Source organism: Microcebus murinus, chromosome 12, assembly GCF_040939455.1.
Source record: "Microcebus murinus isolate Inina chromosome 12, M.murinus_Inina_mat1.0, whole genome shotgun sequence".
Lineage (NCBI taxonomy): Eukaryota > Metazoa > Chordata > Mammalia > Primates > Cheirogaleidae > Microcebus > Microcebus murinus.
This window is the reverse complement of record NC_134115.1, coordinates 84,126,858-84,150,958: the sequence shown is the minus strand read 5'-3', so window position 1 is coordinate 84,150,958 and position 24,101 is coordinate 84,126,858. Positions and strand designations below refer to the sequence as shown.

Sequence of the window (24,101 nt, the reverse complement as noted above, 5' to 3'; positions counted from 1 at the left end):
AGTAGAGACGGGGTCTCGCTCTTGCTCAGTCTGGTTTTCAACTCCTGACCTGGAGCAATCCGCCCACCTCGGCCTCCCAGAGTGCTAGGATTACAGGCGTGAGCCACCACGCCCGGCCAGTATTTTCTTTTTAAATCTCCGTGTGCTCCTTTGTTTCTATATTGTGTTAATTGGCATATTCTGTTTTTCTTGGTTAGTCTTGCCACAGCTGTATCTCAGGATTGGGCAAACTGGGACCCTCAGATTAAATGTTGCTGGAAAACACACCCATTCATTTACGTATGTGTAACAGGGATGTTTTCTTGCAATAGCAGAATTAAGTAGTTGTGGAAAAGATTATAATATTTATTAAAAAGTTTGCCAACACCTAAACTATTTTATCAGTCCTTTGAAAGGACCAGCCTTTTCATCTGTTCAAATTTTTATTCTCTTTGTTATTTCTGCCTTTTATTATTTTTTCCCTTACTATTTCTTCAGGTTTGCACCATTACTTTTTAAATTTCTTGAGTTAAATGATTTTTAAAAATCTTTATTTCCGGGCCGGGCGCGGTGGGTCACGCCTGTAATCCTAGCACTCTGGGAAGCCGAGGCGGGCGGATTGCTCGAGGTCAGGAGTTCGAAACCAGCCTGAGCAAGAGCGAGACCCCGTCTCTACTATAAGTAGAAAGAAATTAATTGGCCAACTAATATATATAGAAAAAATTAGCCAGGCATGGTGGCGCATGCCTGTAGTCCCAGCTACTCGGGAGGCTGAGGCAGGAGGATCGCTTGAGCCCAGGAGTTTGAGGTTGCTGTGAGCTAGGCTGAGGCCATGGCACTCACTCTAGCCTGGGCAACAAAGTGAGACTCTGTCTCAAAAAAAAAAAAAAAATCTTTATTTCCTGATAACTATATTTAAAACTATTTTTTTTTATCTACAGACTTTTGTTTTTTATTATAATTCAGTTCTATTTTCTGAATATCATTTATGCTTTATTGTGATAAAATATATATAGCCTAAAATTTACTACTTTAACCATTTTTAGGTGTCCAGTTCAGTGGCATTAAGTACATTCATGTTGTTGTGTAACCATCACTACTACCCATCTGCAGAACTTTTTCATTTTCCCAAACTGAAACTCTATACCCATTAAAACAATAATTCTCCCAGTCCCTGGCAGCCACCATTCTATTTTCTGTCTGTATGAGTTTGAGTACTACCCTATATAGGTGGAATCATACAATATTTGTCCTTTTGTGTCTGGCTTATTTCACTTAGTATAATGTCATCAAAGTTCATCCATGCTGTAGCATGTGTCAGAATTTCATTCCTCTTTAAGGCTAACATTCCATTGCATGTTTTACCACATTTTGTTTATTCATTGATGGACATTTGAGTTGTTTCCATCTTTTGGCTATTGTGAATAATGCTAACAACATTAGTGTACAAGGTTTTTGTGTGGACTTATATTTTCTTTTTGGGGGGGCGTATACCTAGGAATGAAATAGTTGGGTCATGTGATGATTCTGTGTTTAATCTTTTGAGGATCTGAATCTTTCTTGAGCTCAACCTCTAATTGAGACTTGGGTGGATATTTTCTGAACTCAGGAGTTTAAAACACTAGGTTTTAGTCCTGGCATTACCACTGGTAAAATTTGTGATCATGTACCAGTAACATTACTGTTCTTCTCTGTGAAATAGTAGCCCCTTCTCATGGAGTCGTTTTAGTTAAATCTCACACGTGAATGTCTGTGAGGAACCTGAACCTGAACAGTACCCTTCTCTCCGTGGGTACCTACCTCCTCTTCACCTCCATGCAGCCTTCCTGGTGCTTGGGTTTTCATAATAAACCTCCCCAAGGTCAGACCTTACTCAATAAACAAGAGCGTTTTACAAGAGAATTCACAAATACAGCCTGAGTCTAATAAAAATGCCATCATAGAGAGCGAAATCCAGATTTAGCTCGGTCCTGGACTTTGAGTGACCTGAGGGCCAGTCTGCATCTGTCCTGCTCGCTGTGCTGGCCTCGTGCCCTGTTTCAGTTCCGGGTACCCAGTCAGACTGGGTCAGTATTTGTGGAATGAATGAAACCTAAATTTATATTGCGAGCAGTAATCCCACTTCTGGGAATCTATCCTAAGGAAGTGATTCAAACTAGTAAAACAGTTTTGTGAAGATATTAATTGCTGTTTTATTTTAGATGGAAAAAATGGAAAACAACCTAAATGCTAGCATAGTAGGCAAGTGGTTCATTAAATTATGAAATACTCTTTGAGGAAATAATAATTTAAAGTCTGAAGATTACCTGGAAACACAGAAGGAAATTTATGAGTGGGGAAGAAAATACAAAGTTTTACATCGTTTTATTAAAACCACATGAAGTTATTTGTAAAAGTCATTAAAAAAGACTGGAAGGAGGCCAGGCGCGGTGGCTCATGCCTGTAATCCTAGCACTCTGGAAGGCCGAGGCGGGAGGATTGCTCGAGGTCAGGAGTTCGAAACCAGACTGAGCAAGAGCGAGACCCCGTCTCTACTATAAATAGAAAGAAATTAATTGGCCAACTAATATATATAGAAAAAATTAGCTGGCCATGGTGGTGCGTGCCTGTAGTCCCAGCTACTCGGGAGGCTGAGGCAGAAGGATTGCTTAAGCCCAGGAGTTTGAGGTTGCTGTGAGCTAGGCTGACGCCATGGCACTCACTCTAGCCTGGGCAACAAAGCAAGACTCTGTCTCAAAAAAAAAAAAAAAAGACTGGAAGGAAATACATTAGAGTCATGATGTTTTATAATGATAGAATTATGGTTATTTTTTTTCTCATGTTACATTCTTTTCTGTAATGTACCTTGGTTTGCTTTTTTTTTTTGAGAGAGTGTCTCTGTCCCCCAGAGTACAGTGATGCAATCACAGCTCACCACAACCCCCAACTCTGGAGCTCAAGCGATCCTCCTGCCTCAGCTTCCTAAGGAGCTGGGACTACAGGCCCATACCATGATGCCACCTAATCTACGTATTTTTGTAAAGATGGGGTCTTGCTATGAGGCCCCAGGCTGGTCTTGAACTCCTGGCATTAAGCGCTCAGCCTACCACAGTGCTAGGATTACAGACTAGAACCACCTCACCAGCCTGGTTTGCATCTAAAGCCATTTTTTACTACCCTTCAGCTTCTCTGAGCAGAAAGAATGCTTCTGTTTCCCTCTTAGGTGAAAGAGTTAGAGCAGATCCTGCAGGCCACCGAGGAGCAGCTGAAGCAGAGCAGGGCTGTTGTGCTTGCCCAGGAAGCCCACATTCAGGAGCTTGTAAGTGGTGCTTGTGGCTGCTGTGTCTGGGCTTTCCCTTGATGCCTTTGCCGTTGCCCCAGACTCCCTCCCATCTTGGGCAGTGGCGTCCAGACCTGCCTTTGGCAGAGTGGTTGTGCTTAGTGTGAACGGTGGGCAGCACCAGGGAGAGGGAGTCAGGGAAGGGGACAGGCTGGCTCATTCCCGCCTGACCTCCATCCTTCGGGCCCAGCTCAGTCCTGGGGTTGTCAGAGGTGGCAGCTGCATTAGGAGTCAGCTTGCAGTCGGGTGCAGAGAACAGGTCACACTCTGAGGAGAACCTGACAAAGTTATGGCCAGTCATCACAGCCTGGGTGGGGCGTGGAGTTAGAGGGTAGGGAGATCAAAGCAGCCAGCATGGATTTCAGTTTGCCATGTCCCAGACACTGTGTTGAGTCTCCATACATGTTTTCATATAGTTCTTGCAGTAGACCTAAGAGGTCTGCACTATTGTCCTCTTACCATAAAGGAGGCAAGCTCAGAAGGATTGCATCACTAGGCCACAGCCTCTCACCAGGCCACGGCCTCTCACCAGGCCATGGCCTCTCACCAGGCCACGGCCTCTCACCAGGCCATAGTCTCATAGCCAGTAAGTGGCAAAACTGACATACTTCTCATGTCAAAGGCATTGTTCTTCACCACTGTGTTATACTGCCTCCCCTGGGGAAAGGCTCAGCTGTGGAGGCAACTCTGAGTAGCATGGAAGAGGCCTGTGTCTGAGGATGGGCTGGTGTCCGGAGCCATCCCCACATGCCCTGAGGGTGCAGTGGTAGCATCCAGACCGATGCCAGACTCCACCTCCCAGGGCAGGCCAGGCCAGGGCCCAGGAGCCACATGCAGAGCCTGTGGGGAACAACAGGGAGACCTCAGCAACACCAGGGAGGAGAACAGGAAGGACAGCTGTTTCCATTGGACACTCATGTTTGGGTCTGTGAGGACTGGACTGGGGCCCCCTCCCCCTGAAAACCATTGTCACCCTAACTGTCCTGTGCTATCCCCACAGGCCGCTGCCAATACAGAGAGCAGCCAGGCACAGCAGCAGGCTGTTGCTCTGGAACAGCAGCACATAGAGCACACCCAGGCCCTGGAGGCCCAGATCGCCTCTCTGGAGAGAGTACGGGCCTGCGAGCAGGCCACCGCGGAGCGCGGGATGGTGAGTAGGAGCAGGGTAGCCGAGTGCAGGGGCTCCGGGTCCACACACAGCGAGGTTGGCCACGTACTTGACAGAACAGCCCGTCACTGCCTAGGAACTAGGCTGATAACTGTGTGTTTTGGTGATGTCCTGTTTGCTATTAATCTTTCAGGTGTTCAATGACCATGGGTATTTAAATACTGGCAATATCAAGGTTGCTTTCCTCAGTTATTCCCTCAAATAGGTTTTCCATGCTTTTTGCTTTTTCTTCTCCCTCCCAGGGATATCTATCATTATTATATAGCTTGTTTTATGTAGTCCCATACATCTCTGATTATTAATTCTCCTTTATTTTTGTTTTCTACATTTTTGACTGAATGGGTTAATTCAAAAGCCTGTTTTCAAGCTCTTGGAGAGCTGTTCTTAGCTTTCCAGTGAGACACCTGCACGTGGGACTGGATGTCAGAAGGCTGCTATTTACGAAACCCCAATTCAGATGGGTTTTCTTGTTCCTTAGGCCCCAAAGAGACTTCCCAGTGCTTTCTGAGCATCCACCTCAGCTTCTCCCATATCTTTTAGAATCCATATTGCTCTCCCCGATGACTACCCTCTCCAGGGCCCCTCTCCCTCCTGCACAGTCTTGAGAATCATGCACGTCACTCCTCCTCCTCCTGGGTCTTTCAAGTAGTTCTCTCTTTCGTACCCTTACCCACATTCTCATCTCCCACCCTGCAGTGACCAAAAAGGGGAGGGGTATTTCAAAGGTGCCATGTCAAAGAGATAGGACTGTGCTCAGGGAAAATATGGTCATTAAGACCTTTTATTTATGTATGTTGTTCTCAATTTGCAGAGAGAACTGGAGCAAGAAAATGCAGCCCTTAAAGAAAGCAGGAGTGAATGTGAACGTTCTCTACAACATCACCAATTTGAACTAAAGAAGCTAAAGGTATTCATCTAATTGAGTCAGAGTTTCCAAAAAATGTTCCTATCCCTTGCACATTTGTTTGGAGTGGCTAAGTGAAAGTCTCATGCTTACAGTGGAGAAGGAGGGAACTAGTGTTTGTTCAATAGTTCTTTTAGGTGGGTTTACTTTGGTGAGCACATTATGAAAAAAAAAGAAAGAAAGAAAGATAGAAATAAATTTAAATTAATTATAAAAAAAAGTTCTATTAGGCATGTGCTAGAAATTGTCACTTTGTTAAGTGCTCTCAGGGATCCAGGACAGTAAGGAACTATGCTCATTTGGCAATTAATGTCATCGAGGTTCTTAGTGAAAATAATTTGTCCAAGTTCCACAGTTCGCTAGAGGGTGGTGCTGGTCTGACTTTTCACTCCACCACTAAGGCCCAGCCCTTCCTCTGGGTCATCAACAGCTGGCTAAAATGATGCTGTCAGAGCACTACTCTGCCTGATGTTTCCAGTGAGACCTTAATGCTAGGCCTTTAAAATTCATAAGGACCTTTGTTTTATTTGTTTGTATCAGGGGTTTTGGCGGGAATGAAGAAACAAGCTACAGGGTTGTTACCCTTCCCCTTGCCCAAACTGGCTTTAATCAGATGCTGCCTCTCATTCCCTCAATATAACTGGATGAAGAGGACAGAGAGATTCTGCCACTTTCTTATAGGCCCCCAGGCCTCCCACCCCCTTTCGAAGCACCCTTGGATGATAGATCATTGCTGTCGTACTTGCTCAGCTTGGTCAGGACTCAAAGATCTTACAGATCCTTTGGGAAGATCTTCTCTGAGAGCATCCATGGCTGAGTGCCTGCCCCTGTATCTTCCAATAATCAGATCTGATCAGTTACTTAGGCACTAATGCAATAGTGCTGCATCATGGGAAGCATGGGCTTTGGAGTCAGATATTTTTTCATGTATTCCAACAAACATTTTAGTACCTGTAAGTCCCAGGCACCATTGGAGGTGCTGGGATGTGGCAATGAACAAAACAAAGTTCTTGCCCTGAGGAGCTTGTAACTAGAGACAGTAACCAAGTGACAAGTAGTCATAAATGCTTTGAAGGAAATAAATCAGGGGCAAGGACAACCAAGAGGGAGGAAAGAGCTCTTTTCAATGTGGAGAGTGGAGGGAAAGCTTCGGTGATGTTCGAGCAAAACTAGCCAGCAGTGTGGATATTTGAGAAGGAGTGATGCAGATGGAAGAAATAGCAAATATAAAGGCTACAAGGCAAAAGAAAGCTGGCCTCTTCAAAGAACAGCACGGAGGCCAGTGTGGCTGCAGCTTAGTGACTGGGGGAGAGTGCAGCTGATGGTGAGGAGGGAGGCAGGCATTAGAAAGTATCCAAGGAAGCCATGGCAGGTCCCAAGCAGAGAAATTTTGTTTTAAAAGGATTTCTCTGGGTCCATGCAAAGAATGTTTGGTAAGGGAGCCACGGGTAGAAACAGGACATTCAGGAGGCTTTTTAGGAATCCAGGCCATAGGTGATTAGCATGTTAGCCATGGACTAGGGAAGTATTCAGATTCAGGATTTAGTTTTGAGATGAAGCATTTAGCACTTGCCACTGATTAAATGAAAGAATGAGAGAAAAAGGAGTTGGAGGTGACTTCTAGGTTTGGTTTGTGTCACTGAGGGTTTCTCAAGCCCAGCATTGTAGACATGTGAGGCTGACATGGAGGGGTTTGCAGCAAGTGTGCATCATTGGCTGCTTGGGAGCATCTCCTCTCTAGATGTCAGAAGCACTTCCCACTTACGACAGTCAAAAAGGTCTCTAGACACTGCCAAATGTCTTTGAGGGATTGCGCTGGCAGAGAACCACCAGGGTATCTGAATGAATAGTGGTATCATTGACTGAGAGGGAGTCTGGGAGCTAGTGGAGAATGGATTCTATTTTGGACCCATCAAGTTTCAGAGGCCTTCCCAGGTGGGCATACCTCGAAGGCTGTTGGCTAACGGGCCTGGAAATCAGAGCAGAGGTTCAGGTAGGTAGAGGAAGTAGAAAGGCATCAGCGTAGCTCACAGGTAGAATTGACAGCCAAAGAGAGTCAGCCACTGGATGAGTGTAGGTAGAGAAGATGACCTAAGGGGAAGGCAGGTCCACTTCAACATTTAGAGGTTCTGAACAAAAGGAAGACCCAACAGAGAATACTCCAAAGGAGCTACAGGTAGAATAGCTATAAAACCAGGAGAGTGTTGAGGTCTAGAAGTAAAGGACAGAAAGTGTTATAAGAAGGACTGAATAGTGAAGTGGGGCACATGCTACTGACTGGTGAAGAAAGGAGACAGAGAACTGGCCATTATATTTGGCAAGACCGAGTTCGTTGCCAACCTTGGCAAGAGCATTCACTGTGGAGTGGTGGGGATGAGGTTGACCAGAGCAGGTGAAAGTGACACTAGAGATGCTTCCACTGCCAGTGTAAGCAGACAGGGTAATTCAGACCAGCTCATTCCCTTTGGACTGCCAGAAAAGCTGGCCAAAACAAAAAAGCATCTGCTTGAGAGCACTGGGGAGCCAGCACAGCACTGAGAAGAGGCCTGTCCAGTGCAGAGGTGAGCCCAGCACGTGGAGCAACTTTTGCCCTGGGGATATTTGCTGATCCTGAAGAGGTTGGAAGATTATTTAAATTTTTTACAGCTTATCAGAGTTGGGGGAATAAGAATTAGAGTTTAGGCCGGGCGTGGTGGCTCACGCCTGTAATCCTAGCACTCTGGGAGGCCGAGGCGGGCGGATTGCTCAAGGTCAGGAGTTCAAAACCAGCCTGAGCAAGAGCAAGACCCTGTCTCTACTATAAATACAAAGAAATTAATTGGCCAACTAATATATATAGAAAAAATGAGCCGGGCATGGTGGCGCATGCCTGTAGTCCCAGCTACTCGGGAGGCTGAGGCAAGAGGATCACTTGAGCCCAGGAGTTTGAGGTTGCTGTGAGCTAGGCTGACGCCACGGCACTCACTCTAGCCTGGGCAGCAAAGCGAGACTCTGTCTCAAAAAAAAAAAAAAAAAAAAAAAAGAATTAGAGTTTAAGTCCCACCTTGGATCCAGCCTGAGAGATCCTTAAAGCTTTGGTTTGGCGCACCAAAGGACTGCACACTAGGAGTGAGGGTGAACCAGAAGTAACCAGCACCCAGCTGCCACCCTGCCCCAGCTTTGATTGTGCTCATTTGCAGACACAGGTGTGACCCAGAAAATCCCATTAGTTTTTTGTTTTCGGGAGGTCTTTTTTGAGACAGAGTCTTGCTCTGTTGCCCAGGTTAGAGTACAGTAGCATCATCATAGCTCACTGCAGCCTCAAACTTCTGGCCTCAAGTCTCCTGAGTAGCTAGGACTATAGGCACATACCACCACAGCCGGCTAATTTTTTAAAAAAATTTTTTGTGTAGAGACAGGGGTCTGGCTGTGTTGCCCACGCTGGTCTTGTACTCCTGCTCCCTCGAGCCATCCTTCTGCCTTTGCCTCTCAAAGTGCTAGGATTACCGGGGTGAGCCGCCACATCTAGCCTCATTAGCTAATTTTTGGATTAAAGTGATCCTAGTCCTGGGTGACTAGAGAAAGCAAACAAAATCAAAGATAATCAGACAAACAAAAACCACAAAACAACGTGAACAGAAAAAACAGATTCACAAGGGCTGAGAGGTAAATTACAATGCTTACTATGTTTAAGGAGATAAAAGACAAAAACATTTCAGCAGAGATATGGAAACTATAATAAAAGACAGCAGTTTTGAAAAGGAATCAAATAGAATTTTAGGCCTGAAAAATGCACTAACTGAAATGAATTCAGTAGATTACAAAAGGCCTTGAGGAAACTTTTTGGGGTAATGGATATTTTTATTATAGTAATGATTTCACCCCAATGCATTAAATTGCACACTTTAAGTATGTGCTGTTTCTTACTTGTCAGTTATTCTGGGCTTTGATAAGACAAAAATCCATTTAAAAAACACTGGATGAATTTAACAGTAGAGTCAAACTAAAGAGAGAATTAGTAGAATGGAAGAAAGCGTAGACTAAACTATCCAGGATGAAGTGTAGGAAAGAAAGAAGAGACATGCATGGTATAGTGAGATGCTTCATCATGTGTTGTTGGAGTCTCAGAAGGAAATGGAAAAAAAGAGAGAGAAGCAATCATTGACAAGATAATGGCTGAGATTTTTTTCAGACTGATGGAAGCTATCAAGTCACAGGTGTAGGAATCCTTACAAATCCAAACAGGATAAATGTGAAAGTCCAGACCCACACAGCATGGTGGGACCAAAGAAAACCAATAAAACAAAACAAAGAATTTGATGCACTTGATTCACCAACAGACTTGCACTAAAGGAAATACTAACGAGTATCTTTCAGGTGAAGGAAAATTCTAGATGGAAGTAAAAGGATGTAAGGAGGAAGAAGGAATGAAGAGCAATGGTTATTGCAAATAAGTACATAAATCTAAATGAACATTGTAAAAAATAATGATTTTAATAAATATTTAATTTGAACTAAAATATAAGACAAAAATAACCCAAGTCAGATGAGATAACTGCAGTCAGTATTCTCAGCCCTTGCCTTGTCTAGGAACAGGACAAAGGTACCAAATAACGCTGGGCTTTGATAAAGACAAAGGCATGTTGTAATCTCCAGACTAACCACTAAGAAAGCAATATATATAACTTCCAGACTTATAAAGGGGGAAAAAAGAAATTTTAAAATGTCAATCTAAAATAGAAAATAAAGGATAGAAAAAAAAAGAAATAGAGACCAAGACACAAAGTATGTTAAGATAGTAAATTTAAGAGGCAGGAGAGAGCCAGAGAGCCGGTAAGGGGCTTCGAGAAGGAAGCTGCGGCAGCGCCCCCACCCGCCCAGACCCGGAGCCCCCTGCGCACTCGGTTTTGGAACCACCAGAAGGAAGTGGGCCATTCTACCGCTTGTTGCCACGATGCTGGCCACCCGCCTCTCCAGACTCCTGTCACAGCTCCCAGGAAAAACCCTCAGTATGTATGACAGAGAACATGGAGCAAGATGCCCACTGTTGTTTTGCTCTGCCTCCTTTATCCCAGTGAGCCGGACATACGCTGGTGAGGTGGACCCGGTTGGCAGCAAAGCTGTCCTGGTCACAGGCTGCGACTCTGGATTTGGGTTCTCCTTGGCCAACCACCTGCACTCAAAAGGCTTCCTTGTGTTTGCTGGCTGCTTAATGAAGGTGCTGTAGAAGAATAAGACCTGGTCCCTGCCTCACAGGAGCTCACTGTCCAGTGGCGAGGGGACAGCCATGCATAGACACAGCTGAAGAATTAGAGTGAAGAACTTTTTCAGGGATGGGCAGGAACATTCAATGAGAGTACGTAAGAAGATTGATTCTGGGCCATGGAGCATAAATAATGCTGTCATAGGTGGAGACTAGTAGGAGTGATCTTCCAGACAGAAGGCATAGCCTGAGCATAGGCCTGAAAGCTCGGGGTCATTTGGGACACATCAAGTGGAATGAAGCACTGACACATGAGGCTACGAGAATAAGCAGGGGAAAGTCCCTCAATTTAGAGAGTTGTGCAACTATCACCATAGTCCATTTCTGGAACATTTCCATCTCTCATAATCTCCCTCTTGACCATTTACAGTTAATCCCTACCCCTGCTCTATTCTTAGGCAGCAACTGATTGCTATTAGATTTAGGTTTTCTGGACATTTCATCTACATGGAATCATACAATGCATGGCCTTTCGTACCAGGCTTTCACTCAGCATCATGTCTCTGAGATTGATCCATGTTGTAGAATGTATTAGTATTCCATTCCTTTTTATGGCTGAATGGTATTCTATTGTATAAATATACTAGATTTAAAAAAAAAAAAAAAAGATAGTAAATTTATCTAATCTTGAACCTGGATCAAAAAAAAAAAAAGATAGTACATTTAAACCCAGATAAGTCAGTATTTAACTAAATTCTTCAATTAATAGATTTTCAGAATGATATAATTTTAAAATGCAACCAAACTCTGTTTATAAGATACAAGAGAAATGTCTACAACATAAGGGAACAAAAGGATTAAAAAGGAAAAGTTGGAAAAATATATAACATGCAGTCATGAACTAAAATTAACCTGGGGCCGGGCGCGGTGGCTCAAGCCTGTAATCCTAGCTCTCTGGGAGGCCGAGGCGGGTGGATTGCTCGAGGTCAGGAGTTCGAGACCAGCCTGAGCAAGAGCGAGACCCCGTCTCTACTATAAATAGAAAGAAATTAATTGGCCAACTAATATAGAAAAAAAAAAAAATTAGCCGGGCATGGTGGCACATGCCTGTAGTCCCAGCTACTCAGGAGGCTGAGGCAGCATTGCTTGAGCCCAGGAGTTTGAGGTTGCTGTGAGCTAGACTGATGCCACGGCACTCACTCTAGCCTGGGCAACAAAGTGAGACTCTGTCTCAAAAAAATAAATAAATAAATAAATAAAATTAACCTGGGAGTAGCTGTATTAATAAAGTAGACTTTAGGCAAGAACCAGTAATAAAAATGGAGAACCATTCTTCAGGAAGATAAATAATTCTAAACATTGATGCTCGTATTAATAAAACTCCAAAAGATACAAAAATTGACAGAAACACAAGAATAAATGGACAAATCTATAATATTACTGGGATATTTTAACAAACTTCTTTAATTGACAGAACACGTTGACAAAAAGTGAATGAGGATATAGTAGTGTTAAACAACACCATTAATATCCTTAATGGACATACGTAGAGCCCTGTACCCAACAATTGCAGAATACATAGATCCTTTTCAGATATACATTGAATATTTGGAAAAGTTGATCATCAAGCAAGTCTCAAGAAATTTCAAAGAGCTGAAATCACATAGAGTATGCTGACCACAATGCAGTGAAACTAAAAATCAGTAATAAAAATATAGAAAACTAGCTGAGCACAGTGGTGCACCTGTAGTCCCAGCTACTCAGGAGGCTGAGGCAGGAGGATTGCTTGAGCCCAGGAATTCCAGGCTACAGTGAGCCATGATCCCGTCTATGAATAGCCACTGCACTGCAGCCTGGGCAAAAGTGTGAGATCCTGTCTCAAAAAAAATTAAAACAAAAAATACATAGAAAGCCCCTGCATGTTTGTAATTAAGAAGTATACTTCCAACCGGGCGAGGTGGCTCACGCCTGTAATCCTAGCACTCTGGGAGGCCGAGGCGGGCGGATTGCTCGAGGTTGGGAGTTCGAAACCATCCTGAGCGAGACCCCGTCTTTACTAAAAATAGAAAGAAATTAATTGACCAACTAAAAATATATATACAAAAAATTAGCCGGGCATGGTGGTGCATGCCTGTAGTCCCAGCTACTCGGGAGGCTGAGGCAAGAGGATCACTTGAGCCCAGGAGTTTGAGGTTGCTGTGAGCTAGACTGATGCCACGGCACTCACTCTAGCCAGGGCAACAAAAGTGAGACTCTCTCTCAAAAAAAAAAAAAAAAAGAAGTATACTTCCAAATAACCTATGGGTCAAAGAAGAATCACAATGGAAATTAGAAAATATTTTTAAATAAATGATCAGGTATGGCCGGGCGCGGTGTCTCACGCCTGTAATCCTAGCACTGTGGGAAGCCAAGGTGGATGGATTGCTCAGGTCAGGAGTTCAAAACCAGCCTGAGCAAGAGCGAGACCCTGTCTTTACTATAAATTGAAAGAAATTAATTGGCCAACTAATATATATATATATATATATATATATATATATATATATATATATATATATATATAAAATTAGCCAGGCATGATGGCGCATGCCTGTAGTCCCAGCTACTCAGGAGGCTGAGGCAGGAGTTTGAGGTTGCTGTGAGCTAGGCTGATGCCACGGCACTCACTCTAGCCTGAGCAACAAAGCGAGACTCTGTCTCAAATAAATAAATAGATAAATAAATAAATAAATAGTCAGGTAAATACTATATTTCAAAACTGGTACAACATAACTAAAGTAGTGCTTAGAAGGAAATTTTAGTCTTAAGTGCATCTTTTAGGAAGAAAGACTGAAAATTGAGCCATGTATCCATCTCAAAAACATCAGAATAAAAGCAACAAATCAACTCAAGGAAGAAATAATAAAAGAGCACAAATTAATGAAATACAAAATTAAAATAAATGAGATCCTTTCCTAATAAAGAGGATGAATGAAACCTAAAGTTGATTCTTTGAAGACTAGTAAAGTTGTTAAACTCTGGACGAGACTAATCGAGAAAAAAAGAAGTGGCACAAATAACAAATGTCATGAATGAAAAAGGAAACATTACTCTATGTCCTGTAGACATTAAAAATAGGAATATAAACAACTTTATGCCAATACATTTTAAAAGTTATATGAGATGATAAAATTCTAGAAAAATATAGCAAAACTAATCGCTAGAACCTGTGAGAGTTACCTTATATGGCAAAAAGAGTTTTGCAGATGTGATTAAATTAAGGATCTTGTGATGGGAAGATTATCCTGAATTATCTGGGTGGGCCTCAGATGGAATCACAACCATGTTTATATGAGAGAGGCGGATTTTACATAGAAGGCAGAAGGCGATACGAGAATGGAAGCAGAGAGATTGGAAAGTGCTACACGGCTGGCTTTCAAGGTGGAGGATGGGGCAATAGATAGGGCAAGGAATGAAGTTCTAGAAGCTGGAAGAGGCAAGGAAACAGACTTTCCTGGAGCCTCCTGAGGGAGCAGGGAGCACTGCCTTGTCATTACCTCGATTTAGCCCCATAAGGCTCAATTCAGATTTGTGGCCTCCAGAACTGTGAAATGATAAACTAATGTTTTAAGCCATCGGGCTGGTGGTGATGTATTACAGCCGCTGTGGGAAGCTGACACAATGACACCAGCAGAAACAGACTCTCACTCACAGCATGTCATTCATGGTCCAGTCAGGAGGTAGGAACCACCCAGGTGAATGAGAGTATGAATGAGTGTATGAATGAGAGAGGTGAATGAGAGCTCTAAAGTAAAGCTGAAACAGTTAAAAGACATCACGGGTCATTGCACCCCACCGCCCCGCCCGTGTCCATGGAGAGAGGCTGAGGCTGCTGAGCTCTAGGCTGTGAGCAAGAGGAAGCTGCAGCCCACCTAAGCCGCCCTCACCCTAACACCTTCAGCAGTAAACAAGATAAAACAGCTCCTTAAAGATAAGCCTGAGCAAGGAGGTGTGAAAGTTGGTGTCCGAAGCAGAGGCTATAATGGCCTTTCTTACACCCTAGAATATACAAAAGCAAAAGGAGATTCTGATGAAGAAGTTGTTCAGGATAGAGTCAGAGTGTTCATCGAAAAGAAAGCACAACTAACACTTTTAGGAATAGAAATGGACTATGTTTAAGACAAATTATCCAGTGAGTTTGTGTTCAATAACCCAAACATCAAAGGAACTTGTGGCTGTGGGGAAAGCTTTAATATCTGAAACCTCAGGACTCTCTGGCTATGAGCTCCAGGAACACTTACAGACGCCTTGGGGCTTACTGAAGAAATCATGTGACTGTCGCCTGTTTAATGTGTGTCGCCTGTTTCTCACTTTGTAAGAAAATAAAGTGATGCATTTTGAAAACGAAGCCAAGTGTGTTAGATTCAGGAAGAAGTGATATTTGAATTCTCTGTAGGGGACAGAAAAGGAAGTACCATAACCCTCTTTGTTGGATATTTTTCTTTTCTTGTAAAGAGAAAAATCCTACCCTTCACTTAACTCTCTTGGATCCTTTCTTTTAGAACCAGTTTCATTAAAAAGGATTGGATCTCTAAAAAAATAAATAAATAAAAGAAATCACGGATGTGGCAAGTGCAGCTTCCAGCCATTGGACTAAGGGAACAAAGTGGAGAAGTTGCAGTTATTCATTTAGGGATGAAGAGGCGGAGCCCACATATTGGCCACGCAGACCTATGAGAGAGGGGGTGCTGCGCAGAGGGTATGGTGTGTGTGGGGTGAGGCAGCAAGTGTTGGGAAAACTGCAGACGGGATGCAGCTGCTGCCACACGAAGAAGTGCTGCTGGGATAGTGCTCCCCGAAACTGGAAGGCGACCTGAAGGAGCCTCTTGCCTCGCAGTCTCCCCAACTCTCCCTGTGGCAGAGCTTAGCGTGGAGCAGGCCCAGTGCCAGAGCATGGTGTGCCAGAGGGTGGGCATGGGCCGGGAGGCAGAAACTCAACACTAGCACATGCAGGCTCATTCCAGAAGTTTGGAGGATTTTCTGTTTATTTGGACTTTAATACAATTTTGGTTAGATAATACTCTGCTATTTATTCAGACTTGTTTTATGACCCACCTTATAGTCTTTTTTGGCACATATTTCAGTGCAGCTTTTAGAGTATTCAGTAAATGCTAATTAGGTCAAGTTGGTTGATGGTGTTATCGAAACATACATATTTTCTCATTTTTGTCTACTTGTTTCCTCAGTTACTGAGAGGCATGTGCTAAAGCTTCAACTATAAGGTGGCTTTGTCTCTCTTTTTCCCTTTAGTTCTGTCAATCTTCACTTCTTATATTTTGAAGCACTGTTGTGTTTTTTTTGTTGTTTTGTTTTGTTTTTGTTTTGAGACAGAGTCTCACTTTGTTGCCCAGGCTAGAGTGAGTGCCATGGCGTCAGCCTAGCTCACAGCAACCTCAAACTCCTGGGCTCAAGCAATCCTGCTGCCTCAGCCTCCCGAGTAGCTGGGACTACAGGCATACACCACCATGCCCGGCTAATCTTTTCTCTATATATTAGTTGGCCAATTAATTTCTTTCAATTTATAGTAGAGACAGGTTCTCGCTCTTGCTCAGGCTGGTTTCGAACTCCTGACCTCGAGCAATCCATCCGCCTCGGCCTCCCAGAGTGCTAGGATTACAGGTGTGAGCCACCTCGCCCGGCCAGCACTGTTGTTATTAGATGCACATATTTAAGAATTGTTTTTATCTATATTTTTCAAAACAGCTATTCCCTGAGCCCGCCCTGGGAAGGCATCCCCAGCGCCGAGGCTGCTGCACGTGGGTGGCTTGGTGGCTCCTGAGAGGTACAGGCCACACTTTCCACACAGAAAACCTGAGGTGATACTCTCAACCTCAAATCCCACAGTGCCAGATCTTCTGTGGCTCTGTGGCACTAGCACAGACTTGGGAGCCACACAGACTCAGTTCTGCCTGCCAACCTAGTCCCTCAATAGCTGATTCTTGAGGGACTCCATTTTCCTTTTCTTGAACTGAAGATGGTAGCCCCTGACCTCAAGAGCATTACTCAAGATCAAACATGACTGTGGGTGAAAAGTGCCCAGTGCACATCCGCAGCACAGAGGTGCTATGAGTCTGTTTCCCACCCTGGCCTGCCCTTCCTGTCTTACACAGGGTCTGCCACCTGGCTGCGTAGATGTCAGCAGCCATAGTGTCTCTTCCTAACTTACCCAGAAAAGGTTCCTGAGGAGGCATGGCCCTCCTGTCATCTCCCCCTGGCCTCCCTGTCCTCTCCACTGAGCCTGGCACCTCCTGCTCCTCCCCTGTATCAACAGAAACACCCCCAAACCCACATTTGGGAGGAGGAGATGGTCATAGGCCCCTGATGACAGGTGCTGTCAGGCGTTTGCCAAAGTCCCACCTTCAGCCTTTTGAGTTCAGGCACCAGAGTTTTCTTGTCGCCAGAGGTGGACTCACTAAAGGTCAATTCTGACAATCCACGGTGGGAGATGAATGAGGCTGACATCACCACCACTACCCCACTGGTCCTGACATAAGTGGAAAGGGAGGTTTCTTAGGGAGAGTTGGGTAGCTGACGGAACCAGAAAGACTGGTCGGACCAGAACTGTGCCCTGTGGATCTGTCCCTTGTGTGTCAGCATCTGGCTTTCTCTGCTCTGTGGGCTGCCCTGCAGATCAGCAGACATTGCCACAGCAGCTCCAGGCTTGGAATGTTCCAGCTTAGCACCACAGGTGAAAGAGGGCTTCTCCCCCTCAGCTTTGCCATATAAAGAAGGGTTCTGATGTAAAAAGGGACTCTGATTGGTTCATCTTGAGTGACAGAGCCATCCTTGGATTCATTTATTTGGTCAAGGATATGAGAGCTACTGCAATTGGCCAGGCCTGAATCACATGCCACAAAATCAGGGTATTACTATTGTCTGCCCTGCCAGAACCACATGGAATTTCAGAATGGGAGTGGGGAGCATGAATAGTGAGGCTCTTACCCCAAAAAAGAGGTGGGGTTCTGGGTAACAGAAACAGTGGCCATCACCTCTTGTTCTCTCCAAGTCATTCCCTGGCCGGTGTTTTGTGCCTGCCAAATCACCTGGGACATCTTGGGTAGCTTGACAGGCATGGGCACCAGTCTCAGGGAGGAAGGCCATGCTGTATGTCCCAAGGAGGGTCTTTGGGCTCCGGGCAGGGCGAGTGGGGTACCCCTGCTCATGGTAGAAGATACTCCAGGGGGTAGAGTCTGGCATCTGAGGCCTGGCCCTGAGCTTAGACACAGGCTGCTTTCTTACTAGCTTTAGGACCTTGGGCAAATTACTTACCCTTCCAGAGCCTCTGTTTTTTCTCCTATAAAAATGGGTAATTTTGGTGAGTCTGTGACTTATTTATTTTTGAGACAGAATCTCTCTCCATTGCCTGGGCTAGATTGTGGTAGCAGCAGCCTAGCTCACAGCAAGCTCAAACTCTAGGGCTCAAGCGATCCTCCTGCCTCAGCCTCCCAAGTAGCTGGGACTATGGGCACGTGTCACCACACCTGGCTAATCTTTTCTATTTTTAGTAGAGACAGGGTCTCACTCTTGCTCAGGCTGGTCTCAAACTCCTGAGCTCAGGTGATCCTCCCTCCTCGGACTCCCAGAGTGCTAGGATTACAGGCATGAACCACTGCGCCTGGCTGAGTCCATGACATTTTGTCCTGTTAAATTTCAGTAATTGCTCATTATTCTCTCTGTGATGGGATTGTCCCTGTCCACCACTCCGTTCATAACAGCCTGGGAGTCTTGTCTTGTTATGTGCTGATTTCCTTAGACCAGCTCTTCACGTCTGGGCCCCTCGCTTGGGCCTGGTACCAGCTGGTATTCTCATGGGACAAACCGACCCTTAGTTGGTTTCTAGAGACATCAGTGAGTTGTCCATGAGGACAATTACCAGAGGGATACAGATGACATTGGAGCAAGAGGGCAGCCCGGGAACCTTGGGAAGTGGGCAAACTGTTGCTCTGACCTTGCAAGGCAGTACCTCTCTGTCAGGTTTCATGCAAAGTATGCAGCTAAGAAAATGTGAACTGAATTTTGGAGCTCAGTCTTCTGCCTGTTTTTTTCTGGACTGTAGGAGGAGTGGAGCCAAAGAGAAATTGTGAGCGTGGCAATGGCTCAAGCCCTGGAGGAGGTGCGGAAGCAAAGGGAAGAGTTCCAGCAACAGGTGGGCCCCGTTTGGTGCTGAGCGGTGATGCTCCCTGACCAGCCCCCATCTTGCTGTGGGACTGCTGCGGCCCCCGCTGTCCAGGGTAGGGGGCAGACAACGGGTCTCAGGGAATGCAGTCACCTGTGTGGTGCCCCTCTGGTCTTTAGGAAGGTGGGAGAAAAATGTTTTAAAGAAATCCTCACCCCATAGGATGTCTTTTTCTAATACTTGATGGTCAGGTTTAGTTCTAAACATTACCTGGAAAAAGAGTCCATGCCTAGGCACCTACTGGCTCTAATTCTGTGAGGTGGCCCAGCACTGCCTCATGTCCCAAAGGCTACAGCAGTTTGGGTTGAGCTCTCAGCAGGAAGTGTGGGAAATGCCTCCTTTGAAGACAGTCTTAGCATCTGGCCCCAGACCTCCTAGTTAACTGGCTCTAGGCTTTTGGTAAGATTTTAAGTCCTTAAAATCTGAGTCTCAGTGTCTCCTCTGCTAAGGATGCTAGTCCTTCTAATCACACGTCCGGGATACTGGAGTGAGGTAATGTATATCAGACGCCACCAGAGCTGGGCACATCACAGACATTCAGGAAGTGGAAATCATGGTTATGACAGCTTGTTGGAAGGTTGGGCAGAATGGCCACATCTCTGGTTGGGCCACTGTTTGCTGGGGGTGGCCAGTGAGAGGCAGTTGCCCCTGTGCAGGGACCTTGTCATGGAAAATGGACTTGAGCTTGTTCATGGAAGCAGAGCTTAGCATGGGGCTTGTTCTGGGCTGTGTTCTTCAGGGAGGGATTCATGGTGGACCTTGGGTGGTGGAAAAGTAGAGATTCCTATGGGGGGACTTAGGGTCACTGCTGCCAACCTTCTTTCGTGTTGATTTTTCTCCCCAAGGCTGCCAACCTGACAGCCATGATAGAGGAGAAGGAGCAGAGTCTACAGGAAAAAGCTGAAGTCCTTCTCCAGAAAGAGCAGGAGATTCTCCAACTAGAGCAGGGTGAGAAGTCTCCTCCGGGCTGGGCCTTCTCTCATTTTCCTGCCCAGTGATAGCCATGTCACCAAGCAGTGTGGAGTCACTGGGCTCATGGTGCACACCTCCCCTCTGCCCGACCTAGGTCACAACTCAGCCCTGCTGCAGATACGCCAGCTGCAGGGTGAGCTGGAGGCCCTGCAGAGCCTGAGGGTGGAAGAGGCTACAGCAGCCTCGGAACAGGACCTGCTTAGGCTGCAGGGCCCGGAGCGGGGCGAGACGCTGCCAGCCAGTGGGCCAAACGTAAGTCCTAGCTGTGCCTGCGTGGGTGCTGCAGCAGGGCACAGGGTGATGCTGTGAGTTGCCCGGGAGGTGGCAGTGGGGAGACAGTGAGGGGGGCACTCCCCTACGCTGTAGTGTCCTTTTCTTTTAACATGGGGATGCTCAATTAGCTAGGAGGTCATGAGGCCTGAAGGGCCCATGGTAGGTGGCAGTGCCTGTCAGTGTGCAGAGGGAAAGAAAGCCTGTTGGCCTGAGCAAAGGGTAGTCGCGTGGAAAGCTAACTGTCCTTCTGGAAGGCAGTGGCGGGATCATCTTCTCCATCATTTGGGTTTGGCTCCCGGCCAGCTGCCTGTGGGCGCAGACCAGGCCACACCTGTGGGCCAGCTGGCTCCCCTTCCCCATGCAGCTTCAGCATTACCTATCCTGGCTCTCAACTTGCTGCCACCATCCTGTAGGTGACCTCAAAGGCCTTGTACCAGCTCCCAGCAGCAGGAGGAACACCAAATGGGGAGGTTGAGGCCATGGATCTAGGACAGCTACAGAAGGAAAAACAGGACTTAGAGCAGCAACTTGCAGAGAAAAATAAGGTGAGCATGCCCTGAGCCTTGGTTGTTTCTGTCTCCACTCTGTCCCCGCCCTGGTGCCTGAAATGTCTCATTTCATCTCGGAAGGTTTTGCTAGTGCCCTGGCAGCTCTCAGGAGATGTCACCTCCTTCAGCAAAAGAGCTCCCTCCTCAATTTCCTCTGCCATTTGCCTCTTGCATTGTCTTCCTTTTACATCCTCCCCACCTGCCACATCCTCCTCTTCTCCCACCCCCTTGAGATTCATGTGTCAGAGCTTGAGCAACTGAAAGTCCAGGTGTTCCCTGCCAGCTCTGCTGTCCTCAGCTGGGCCATAGGAATAGTCCTCTCACCTCTGCACTTCCTTTCTACAGCTTTGGGATGATAGCACTGACACCTGCCTTTAAGGCTTTTTGCTTTTTTGCAGGGCGTGGTTGGGGGAAGGATGAAACAAAGGTCTTTGTTAACTCTCTTATAAACCTGCTATTTGATAGAGGCTCGATAAATGTCATGATCCCACCACACCCTGCACCTGGAAATTTGGAGTCTCATTTGATCCTCAGTGGTGTTTTGGTTTGGTTTGGTTTGGTTTGGTTTGGTTTGGTTTGGTTTTAAGGCAGGGTCTTGCTCTGTCTCCCAGGCAGGAGTGCAGTGGCATCATCATAGCTCACTGCAACCTCAAACTCCTGGGCTCAAGGGATCCTCCTGCCTCAGCCTCCCAAGTAGCTAGGACTACAGGCGTAAGCCACCACACTTAGCTATTTTTGTTTGTTTTTTATAGAGACAGGATCTTGCTATGTTGCTCAGGCTAGTCTCGAACTCATGGCCTCAAGCAATCTTCCCACCTAGGCCTCTCAAAGTGCTGCGATTACAGGTGTGCGCCACCATGCCTGGCCCTTGATTCTGGTTTTTAAAGTGTTCTATGAAGCTTAGCCTGCTGGCTGGTTATTGCTCTGGCCTGAAATTCTGCCCCCAAATTGCATGTGTGTATTTTTTTTTTTTTAGATCTTTAACAAAGGGAAAGGGTGTTCATTCTCTCTCTTTCTCTCTCTCTCTCATTTAATCTCTCAGTGTGAAATATAAAATACACACAGAAAAGCGTATAAAACAAATGTGTGGCTCAATGAATTAACAAAAAGCAAACACACACGGAACCAGCCTGGACAGACCTCGGGTCCTTGCCGGCATCCCGGCAGCCAGCCCGGCTCAGGCCCCACTCAGCTCCCATCACTCACTGCATCCTGACCTTATGGAGGGACTGCCTTGCTTTCTGTCTTGTTTTACCACCTCAGCTCACATTCCTGAACACTAAAGTCTCCATTTGCCCATTTGTGATTTCATGTCTGCCCCACCAGGACCGTGTCTGTTGAGCCTCTGGCCTCTCTGGCCGTAGAGCCTTCCTGCCTCCCCATTCAGCTTGGTGTCCACACCGTGTCGTGATAACCCTGCCTTACTGGCACCCTCAGTTCTCTAGCCTCTCTCCCTCTCTTCAGACTGCCCTGGCCAAGCCCCAGCTCTGGTTAAACCCAACTCGTCCCTGCCCCATGCCTGTCGGGAGGATGCACAGTCACACTGGCATGTTTCCTGCAGTCCTGCCTCATTCTGTAGGCTGTGATGCTCCGCTGCTCTCGAGCTCTACTTCATATCTCCCTTCTCTTCTTTCAGCTTCAATCCTGCCTCTCCCACCCTCGCTCTCCCACTAACATCCTACTTCACGGAGAAGAGACTTTCCACAGCCCCCGTTGCCAAGCCTTCCTGTGATATTGGCCAACTGCCCGCCCACCCTCTGTCCTTCTGTCCCACTCCTCCCACCCTCGAAGGAGCTCCGGCCACTTCCCCCTTATTCCCTGCGTCACTGTTTTTTCTTGGAGTCCTTCAGTCCACTTGCAAGCATAACCGCCATGAGCCCATCTAATAAAAGCACTTAGCTCTCATCCTCCTCCAGCTCCTGTGGTGTTTCTCTGCCCTCCTCCCACACTCTCATGTTGAAACTTTCTATATCTGTCGTCTCCATTTCCACCCCTCCTCGTCTCTCTCAACCCCATCCATTGGACTTCCCCACCCCCACCAAAGAAAGCTCTCATCGGGCTCTCAGTGACATCCACGGTGCTAAATCCAGAAGTTGGTTCCTCATTTTCCTTCAGATTGGCCTGTGGGCGGCGCTGGACAGATGTCTCTCCCTCTTGAAGCTCCTATCTGTGGCTTCCTCCTCCTCCCCCTCTTCCTCCTCATCCTCCTCTGGGCCAGCCTCCTTCCCACTCACTGGGGCTGTGGGCGGCAGGGTCCAGCCCTCGGACCGCATTGTGCTCACTCCTCAGCAGTCTCACCCGCACCCCTGTGCCCAGCCCAGACGGCTCCATGGACCGTCTCATGAATCTGTCCCCTGTGTCTCCATGTGAATGTCTAAGAGTCATCTGAAACTTTTTTTTTTTTTTTGAGACAGAGTCTCACTTTGTTGCCCAGGCTAGAGTAAGTGCCGTGGCTTCAGCCTAGCTCACAGCAACCTCAATCTCCTGGGCTCAAGCAATCCTACTGCCTCAGCCTCTCGAGTAGCTGGGACTACAGGCATGCGCCACCATGCCCGGCTAATCTTTTCTCTATATATTAGTTGGCCAATTAATTTTTTTCTATTTATAGTAGAGACGGGGGTCTCGCTCTTGCTCAGGCTAGTTTCGAACTCCTGATCTCAAGCAATCCGCCCACCTCAGCCTCGGCCACGCTAGGATTACAGGCATGACCCACCGTGCCCGGCCCATTTGAAACTTAAAACCAACAAAACCACACTTCAGCTTTGCTGCGTTCACTGGCTTCCACGGCCACCTTCCCACCTCATAAATGGCAGAAACCTTGGAGTTGTCCCCACCTGCCTTGGTTCTTTCTCCACCAGCATCAAACTCTACCCAGAATCAACCACTTCTCACCACTGCCACCCACTGCAGGTTACCGTCAGCTCTTCTCTAGGAGGTGGCATTGGACTTCTCACTGGTCTGTCACTCCTCTGTCCCAGTCCCCTGATGACTTCCTAGCTCTTGATGTAAGCCAGAGTCCTTGTCGTAGCCTGCAAAGCCTGTGTGATCTGGCCCCATCACTACCCTTTCACCTCACCCTTCTGTCCCCATCACTCCCTTGCAGCCATGTGGGCCTCGCCTGTCTATGAACATGCCATGCACCCTCCCGCCTCAGTGCCTTTACACTTGCTGAGCCTTCTGTCTGGAAGGTTCTTCCCCCAATGACCCTGACTTCCTTTATGGTATCATTTTATCAGGGAGGCCTCCCCTGCCCCACCTAACCAACCTCCCCACCAGAACCCCTTCTCTCTGTGCCTCTTACCACCTTCTGATGTGCTGTGTCTTTATTGATTCTGTTCCCTCCTGAGGGCAGAACTTTTTCTTTTTTGATTATTGCTGCTTCTCCAGCTCCTAGGACAGTGTCTGGCACATAGTAGGGACTCAATCAATAATTATTGAATGAACTAATGAATGAGCAAAACCCTCAGGAAACCAAGCAACATAAGATAAAATAGCAGATGTACTTTTGGGGCGATGTCCAGCCTCATGGTCAGCCAAGAAA

The 24,101-nt window shown here is 46.4% G+C and overlaps 1 protein-coding gene and 1 pseudogene across 6 annotated transcripts in view; both read left to right on the top strand.

The window, feature by feature from the left end:
• GOLGA1 (golgin A1) overlaps positions 1-24,101 on the top strand; it is a 64,905-nt gene that overhangs the window by 35,171 nt on the left and 5,633 nt on the right. For all 6 annotated transcript variants that reach the window (XM_012771879.3, XM_012771882.3, XM_076009032.1 and 3 more), the window contains 7 exons: positions 3,182-3,277; positions 4,299-4,448; positions 5,278-5,373; positions 18,648-18,737; positions 19,613-19,715; positions 19,834-19,991; positions 20,426-20,557. In XM_012771879.3, coding sequence (XP_012627333.1) covers positions 3,182-3,277; positions 4,299-4,448; positions 5,278-5,373; positions 18,648-18,737; positions 19,613-19,715; positions 19,834-19,991; positions 20,426-20,557 — 825 coding nt within the window. The remainder of the gene's footprint in view (positions 1-3,181; positions 3,278-4,298; positions 4,449-5,277; positions 5,374-18,647; positions 18,738-19,612; positions 19,716-19,833; positions 19,992-20,425; positions 20,558-24,101) is intronic.
• Positions 10,304-18,640, top strand: LOC105875298 (iron-sulfur cluster assembly 1 homolog, mitochondrial pseudogene; annotated as a pseudogene).